Source organism: Haliaeetus albicilla, chromosome 28, assembly GCF_947461875.1.
Source record: "Haliaeetus albicilla chromosome 28, bHalAlb1.1, whole genome shotgun sequence".
In the NCBI taxonomy this organism is placed as follows: domain Eukaryota; kingdom Metazoa; phylum Chordata; class Aves; order Accipitriformes; family Accipitridae; genus Haliaeetus; species Haliaeetus albicilla.
This window is the reverse complement of record NC_091510.1, coordinates 15,410,014-15,418,787: the sequence shown is the minus strand read 5'-3', so window position 1 is coordinate 15,418,787 and position 8,774 is coordinate 15,410,014. Positions and strand designations below refer to the sequence as shown.

General features: G+C 44.3%; 1 protein-coding gene across 1 annotated transcript; it reads right to left on the bottom strand.

The window, feature by feature from the left end:
- Positions 1–424: 424 nt before the first annotated feature.
- Positions 425–7,388, bottom strand: IL26 (interleukin 26). The gene is made up of 5 exons (XM_069773264.1): positions 6,711–7,388; positions 6,279–6,335; positions 4,760–4,891; positions 597–662; positions 425–511 (listed from the first exon to the last, which is right to left on the bottom strand). Exons 1-5 carry the CDS (start codon positions 6,879–6,881, stop codon positions 425–427), a joined length of 513 nt encoding a protein of 170 aa, XP_069629365.1. The 5' UTR covers positions 6,882–7,388.
- Between the last annotated feature and the right edge of the window lie 1,386 nt (positions 7,389–8,774).

The window sequence follows — 8,774 nt, the reverse complement described above, 5'->3', positions numbered from 1 at the left end:
TGGTCCTCGTTGCTTTGAATTGTAATCACAGGGGATGGCACAAGGCATGGCTAGACCGTGCCCACGGCACACGGGACATCATTGTGTCTGATCCGCACAGTAGCAGATTTCAAGTTACGCCCGCGCAACGTGTCCGGGGTCTGCCGGCGAGGCAGCTGGCAGGACAAGAAATACATCAGCGTGCTGCAACTGCTCCGGAGGCTGCTCTCGTACCGCAGGACAGGCGTAGCTGCTATGCCAAGCCAACCATGAAAGCTCTTGAAAATCCCTCTTTCTGCCACTGTATTACAGAGGCTCTCCTTCAGTGGGACGGAGTTACTGCCAGGCCCATTGTATGTCCGGCTCTCGGTTGATTTTCAGGCCTTTTGTGCAAGGATCTGTTCTTAGCACAGAAGCGGCGTGTTGTCTGTCACTTCCTCGTTCTTCATACGATGGTTTGTATGTAAGCCTGAATCCAAGGAAGGAGAATATCCAGCTCATGGATGGCCTTGTAGATTCCCTTCTCTCCAAGCTGTCGAGAAGATAAAGATGTTAGAAAAGAAACCACCCACAGACCTTGAACAGGGCAGCTGGGAGCCAACGCCTCCTGCTCTTACCTTAAGAAATGTTTTCTTTAATTTTTTGACTGCAGAAGTTAACCTTTTGGATGGAGCACACGGAAGCTGAAAGGATGAGAAGAAACCAAAAGAGCTAGTTGCAGCAAAAATGCTGATGTAAAGACGTAGTGGCAAGGAAGAGTCCAACCCACAGTGTGGCACCACAGGACTACTGGTAAAGCCTGTGAACTCAGCATCGCTTCAATATCCTCTGTTACTACAAATGTGTTATTTTACCTGTGTGCTCCCTAGCAAGTTGAGTTCACAGCACAAAAAATTGTAACTTGAATGCCACTAAGTCTTCTTATTAAACATTTTCTATTTATCTCAGGGATCTTTACATCAGCTGCAGTTACAGCTTTTGTACAGCTCATCCTAGCTCTGAGATTCAAAGCCCTTTGAATCTGAACCTTCAGAGAAGGCGACGCTAAGGGCCAAAGACCTTTGCAAAGTACAGAGGGCATTTTCACACTTTTCTGCAAACCCTTCAAATACACTTATAAAGCTAATTTATGCTTCCCCCTATTTTCCTGACCAGTGCTCCAGCATCTGGCTAATTACAGGCTAATCCTGAACCCTTTTGTCAAGTTAAGTCTTCCATTAAGATTACTGGGAGTTTTGCCAGCAAGACCCTACCCAGCTCCCAGGCATGCCACCCAAATCAGCCAACGATGTCTTACTTGCAAGTTCTGGCATCCCTCTACCCCCACTGTGATACCAGAGGCACAGGACTGTGTTACCACTGCAAGATTTGAGTTGGAAGCTGGTTTTAGGAAGGAAAGAGTCAATCAGTTCATCCTACAGGACCCAAAGGCTGCACCCCGGGTTTAACCCAGCCAGGGCACAGCTGACAACATCAGTGGGTCGATGCTCCATCCCAGAGGGATGCCAGCAGTGGGAACACTGGGGGACACCCATGTCCCCCCCCGCACCAGTGACCCCCGGAGTGCCCCATTGGGCTCAGCCCTGTCTTCACCACCCAGCTCTGATGGACCAAAACTGGTCCAGCTGATTTTTTTGGAGCTGCCTTGGCTGAGCTTACTGAGCAACGTGGCTTGCTGACTCCCCAGCTCTCCAGGCTTTCCAAGGGGAAGAGTCATTCTTTCAGGGAAAAAAAACAGAAAAATCTGATGTTTTCCAATCTACGAACAAGGACAACATGTTTGAAAAGGGAAAAGGCAAAGGTCCTCAACTCATATGAAAAGACATGACTCCGCTGAAATGGATGGTTCATCCTTCTTTCTACCTCACACAGAGTACTTCAAAAAGGAGCACAAACATTTTCAAGTTACCCTTTGTGCTTCTTAAACTCACCTCGCAGGATGAAAGTGTAAATAAAAGCAACTCTAATTTGCAAACCTTTAAAAATCTTCTAACTAGGGCAGTTCTTTCTGACTTGGGGCTTTTTTTTTTTTTTTAAGGTCAGCTTGTACAATGCAGATTTCCACAGAAAACATTTAGTAGCAGAACTGACCTTAAATGACTATGCTGGCTTGAGTGGTGATACGCATTGCAAACTCTGTTCTTCCTGCATAAAGAGCAAGTAAACAAATGAGCAAGCAAGTAAGCTTGCTCATTGCAAGTGATGTTGCAGTCTCTGCTCGAGGTCTACGAGCTCTGCCTACAATGATAGAGCAAGGATTAAAAATCCTGCAGTGAATGTGTTGCCTTTCTGCATTCCGCTCAAATACGAGAAAAAACTTCCATAATCTTCTACTGACGTAGGAACGTAAATCTGACCTCCGAAACAACTTCATACTGTTCTCAGCAATGTTGCCGACCAGGGCACATGAGCAAGTAAATAGGTCAGTGATGCTGCAGGTGGATGTTCCCAGTATCCTAGGAAAAATGTCTGTTCCCTTTACCATGCAGTCATACTCTAAACAAAAGAACCTGATTATACTGCAAAAAAAGGGATTTAGAGATTTTAGAACCTATGTATTTTTGAAAAACAGGACTCAGGCTCCTAAATCATTGGAAAATATTAATGTTTCCTTATTTGGACAAAGCCAAGAACTAGCAGGGTGAGAATCATAATAATAATACAGTACAAAGTCTTTGGAAGTAGTTTGGAGACAAATATTGTTCAGATTTTTAAATAGCATGCATGCCTCTAGGTGGCTGGATTAGAGCCTGAGTTTAAGAAGGAATATACGGTGGGTATATATATAAAGGTATCACTGTTTCCCTCGACTGTATAAAGAACTTTATCCTTGAAAGGTAACAAATTCATTACATAGGTAAGTTGCCATGGTAGAAATCCCGTCTGATAAACATCTTATAACTCAACTAGATAATACAAATTGAAGGGCTTACGTAGATGGATGAATGAGTTTGCTAATTTATTGGGGAATAATATGATGGAGAAATCCCAAATTTGGTATTAGCAAAGGACCCATTACTTTCATTCAGTTCACAGTTTCTATTATTCTTTCACATGGTTTTGTATTGTTGGCTTTGAATTAATACAAATACTTTAAAATATGTTAGTTTCCAGGAATGAGATGTCTCCTAGAAAATCATGACAAGCCATCATTTTTCAAAGGTAGTTTTCTACTACCACAGGAAGTCTTTTCTCTCCTACCAGTATCTTTTAAGATCCAGAAATGTAAATTGTTATGTAAATGTAAATTGACTGGTGTTGGGTAAAACACTGGCACTAATTATGGCACTAAGAATGTAGGAGCTTTGAAAAATCTGCAGCTCTTTGTCTCCATACAGCACAGAAGCAAATGTATAACTAAGTTATATAGCAAGCTCCAGTCACTGATGGTATTTTAGAATAACTGATACTCTGAATTCAGTCACAGTTGACAATCTGAACTCCTCAGTGTGTACTGGCACTTGCATAGGGTGCAATTGCTTTTCCAGACAAGAATGAAATCTCTGTATATTATAGCATACAATATCTGGAATTTTGATAGACACAGGTAACCACAGCAGTGTGTTGAATGCTGTGAATAATGACTGCAAATTGAACTGTTTAGCATGGATTTAAATGCAGAACCTGAAAGCTGGTGGAGTTTTCTCCCACTGAGATTTGAATCTTTTTACATTATACAAATATTCCAGTTGTGTTTTGAGCTATAACTCTGCACAGACATCTCTGAAGCTGCTTATTTTTGCATCGCAAATATTTGCATGCATGTAGAACCAACGTCCTTTTCTTTCATGCTACCATACAATTCAGGTTAGACAGTTTTAATTCATTAACATTTCATTGACTTCTCATCCTGCCCTCGCTTTTTAAAATCACTATAGACATTTGCCTAGATACCCACAGCCATATTTCACCCTAAGTCACGCTCCACTTTTTGGGACACTGCCACTTGTGAGGACTGCAAGTTTGGGGGAGAAAAAAAATAGCCACAGGACATAAAGTTTTAAAGCACACCCTGTTGTTACTCATCTACCCTTAAAAATAAGACAAGAAGAGAGATGACCCACAAGTGACAGTGTCGTCTTAGCATCATAGTATGCATATTTGCATGGGCAAAAGTGTGGTTTATCTGCTGTCCTGTTGTTATTTACAGAGTGGGATGACGACATGGTGTTGGTAAAAGTGCCTCTTCCCTGGGACACCTGGATCCACTCTAGGGACATTTTGGCCGTGTCACTCCCTGACAACCTGCTCTGGCTGCGGGCATTGCCGACACATGGAAACTGCCCCAATGTGCTTCATAATTGCAGTCCCTGCTTACTCATAAGACACCACTGGCTCTTTCAAAATTCATTTGCGGACGAGCAGAGATGACATGTGAGTAAAGATTACACACGTCCAGTGGGTATGCTGCTGAAGAAGGAAAGCATACCCAGTGTTACACCGTGGAAACTTGAGGAGCCACAATCTCCCTGCAATTACCCCATCTCTTTGCAGCTTCGGTGCTGAGAAGGCAGCACGAGGCAACCCCATCAGCAGGGAAGTGGCTTGTCTCCACCGTATCTCCACCACCTTGCCCGCTCCCCGCAAGCTCACTCTGGGAGGAAATGAGCGGTGTTAAACTTCCCCAGCCCCAGCGGGGAAGCCCTCGGGAAGTTGGGTCCTCTGTGATGTGGGGCACACCATGACTCTGAATCACCCTCTCTGCTGAAAAAAATGAGATAGAACTTTCCCTAGCCTTTCAGCCGGACTCAGTTAGTTTGGGTCTCGGGAATATACTCACACAGGCGTTCATGTTCGCTTGCAGGACCTGGAAGGCACTAGTAATGTACAACGTGTCACTTCCTACTCCAAGATGACTGAAAACATTTTTCACGTAGAAGGAGAGGAGCTGATCTCGAACACTGCAGTTTGTCTGAAAACAAAGCAGGTAAAGAGATGCGAAATGAAAACCTCGCAAGTCAACTTTGGCCTAAAACTTCAGCCTCATGAAAATTTGCGTGTTTAGAAAGCGTACAATCAATAAAAACATTTTCATTAATTTCAGTATCCCATTGGATTGCTTCCTTTCTTTTTAAACAGCTCAATGTACCCCTGTGGTTTCTGAAGGAAAGGCAGGAGGATGCTGTGCTGGCAGCCAGAGGAGTATTAGTAAGACTAACCATGAACAGAAGTGACAGCAACAAATCTATTTTACACGCAAAGAATAAATGGAAGATAAACTGGGGAGTTAAGTCAGACCATCTTGGCCAAATTGTAGGAGTCATTATGGGTGTCATTGTTCCATTCCTCCACGTCAGTGTCCCATACCATTCGAGATGCTGTAGGGTATCCCACCCAACTGCTGCTCCAGAAGAGACCAGTCATCCTATACACCCTGTGTCATGTCTGCCTGGCCTGTGGGATCTCTTGGATACCCAAAGGTATTGCAAATGGCTATATGCCTATTTTTAGGCAATGGAACCAAGTATCAGGTATGTAATTCCCACCAATCTGCAGCTGCAGATTAAGCCACCCGGATGCAGGTGTCCATGTGTAGGTCCCACAGGCAAGCAAGAGGCCTTCACTCCCACAGTAATCAATGAGATCCAGGGGAGTTGAAAGGCCAGTAGGTCTCTACTTCAGGATAAACTGACTCACTTGGCCCTGCTGACTAGATCTCTGCATTGAGGAAGCTAAAATATCTCACACACTAGTAGTTACTTACAAAGAGGCACCCCAAGTTTACTGTCTCACTCCCATGCTGAATCGCACTGGAGGACTCTGATCTCCCTCTTCCAATGCACCTGCGGAGGTCAAAGCCCAAAGCAGCTCCTTGGGTGTCCCAGCTGCTCTGCAGCATCCCCGGGCCATCCATGGTACCGCACATTCTCAGCAGAAGGTGCCTCAGCTGCCGGGAGGGTGGCGGTCGCCCTGGTCCTCCTGTGAATGGGCTGGTGCCTGAAAGTATTGCTGGGGGGGATTGCACCCTCTACCCAAGTCCCCTGGCAGAGCACCACTACAACCGCCTAGAGAGAAGTGCCTCCAGCCACGCTTTCCAAATCCACCTCTTTCTCCGCATTCCACGCTCAACTCTCCCCTCATATCCCAGGGGAATATCCCTGTCTATGGGGCAGAGATAACACTCTTCCTCTAAGCAGAGGACTTCATTAAATGTATGGCTCTCATAAATAGAATGTCCTTCCCTATTAAACACATATGATTTTTGTCAGCTGTCATTCCTTTTGATCACACATTCCTATCTCTACTGACCAAAGGAAAATCAAAGTAAGAAAATGGAAAACCAGTAGCATAAATCTTACCATAAAAAGCATTTTTGTTGTCTTTTTAAGCAGTCTTGTGTTCTTGATGAGATCCTTCTGTAAAATACAATGTGCTAGTATTAATTAAGCAGAGGAAGGGAGACAGAGATTTAAGTCTGGTTTGTACAATACTTAGTAGTAATAATAATCATCATCATCTTATTCAAATGTAGGATGAGGACTCAGCAAATCTGTCTTCCAATCCCAGCCTAGCTGCAAACTTCTTCCATGGCAAACTCCTTGGCAAACTCATCCCACCTCTCTATGCATCTTCTTTTTTCCCGTCTTTACAAAAGGAGTAGCGTCATTACCCTCTCTCTCAGGACTGTAGGCATCATTCAGCTTATTGAAGTCTTCGGGTCCTCAGTAATGAAGCTGGCAAAGAAGCATCTATAAATAAAATAAACTTTCCAACTAGTGGGATCAACTTACAGGAACAGATGATTTTAAACTAGTTGCCTTGATACACAGGTTCTCTGTCACTTGGGAGAGGAGTCCTTTTCGGCAGGTATGCTTTCCCGTAGGTGACTTTTTGCCTTCCACAGTGAAAAGACAAAGCAGAACTAAAAAACGCCCAGATCTGAAAATAGAATATACTTTCATCTTCTCTCCCAAATCTTCGTGCCTCTACAGTCACACCAGCGTATGTGATACAGCAAGATGGGTTAGATGACAGAGGTTAACCTAATTTTGTTAACCCTCAAAGCAGCTTCTGCACTGAGATGCTCACGTAGATAACCTATTGCTTGTGTGCTGGCTGATCAGTATTGTTGCTGTGCTTTTTTAAACATCTTGCTCCACTTTCAACAAATTTGACCGCAATCATCTGTGACGTTTTTCTAAACGATATCTCCATATTTACTGGCAGCAGGGTCAAGGTTTCCAAGAAAGAAGAACTTCCCTCTCATGTGAGAAGTCTTCTTTCATTTAAGTGGTGGTCAAGTGAGGAAAAAGTAGTTGAGCTGGTTAGTTTGGTTTTGTAACAAAGTACATCAAATGTGTGAAATTTTTTTTTATTTTTCCACAAAACCTTATGGCAGCACTTTTCTGGAAGGTAATGGCCTGGAGAGAAAAAAATCTTTGCTAATTTACACTAAGAAGCATTAGAAAAATCAGTTACCTATAAGGAAGTTGGACTGCACTGCCTTTAAAACTTCACTGTCCAGCCTTTGAGAAGTGTTTTCTTTCAGGGGTACAGCAGCTGGTAGCAAAGAAATTTGCTTCCTATTTTAATGTCTGTAATTAGTCTTTTGCCAGGGCAGGATTTGCCCCTGTAGAAGCAGCAGGCTATTTAGTGTGAAAAGGAGGGCTGCAGGGAGGGCTCTGTTCAAGGACCGGGGCATGCCTGGCTATCAGGTTGCCTGACGAGACCACTAAGAGCCATGGGCACTGGGAAATAACGTGCAAGGTCCCAGCATACCCACCATGGATGTGGTAAAAGTAAAACCATAAAGTCAGATGGTCACTCTTCTACAGAGATGCTCAAACAGGGATTGGGCAGTCTATGTCCCTGGCCTGTTTCTGAGCCAGCCAAATGGTGAGCGATTCTCGGGTACCACTCCAGACACACAAGGAACATCACACCAAGGATAGACTTGGAAATGCTGGAGTGACACCAGCAATATGAGGCTGTTAAGTCAAAGAAGGATGCAAGTCAAATGTCAGGACTCCTGGCACTGGTGTATGCAAGAAGGGGGAGAAAGCAGTTTTTGGTCCAGCATAGCAATACTTCAGACTAGAGTGGTACCATTTTTGTTGGAAGTAAAAGCAAGCTCTTGAAATGTTCACCCAGGAGAGAGTTTTTTATTCCTTTAATGTTTCAAGAGCAACATAGAAGGGCTTAAACAGATCAGAGAAAATTATTTAAACTACCACCGATACCACTCAAAGGGACTTTGAGTTGCCAGAGCCAGCGGCAGAGCTCTATGTCCCTCTATGGCACCACCAGCACATCCATGGCAGGGGCATGAGCTGGCTTTGGAAGGAAGAAGGATGAGATGAGCTGGATAATAAACTCACCCAGCCTTGATCCCACTGGCTATTTACACAAACAAACACTCCTGCAGCCTTCAGGCCAAGCTGGACGCACATCCAGCTTCAAGGGTCCCACCTGTAAAGTTCTGGAAAATGCATTTTGCCACAGGACCACCCACACAACCCAGTAGCTTCACCAGCACTGAAGTGCTGATGGGGTCCAGGGACAAAGAGGACCAACAAGGGGAGGAGAGCTTATAATTTTGGGAAGTGGAGATGATGGAGACCTGAGGCCCTATGTGTATTTTAGTGTGCATTTGAACTGTGGTCTGTACTTAAACTCTCTAAATTCTGTCAGGCTTGCCAGATGAGCTGCACCAAACTTCAGAGTACAAGGCAGGTGGACAGCAGATTAGCCACTTGCTCCTAGCTTGTTCCTAGAAGAGAGGATCTTGGGCAATAGCAAGAGTAGAGTCAGAATGCAAAACTGCCTTGGGTTCCCAAAGCGTGGTACTCCCTGGT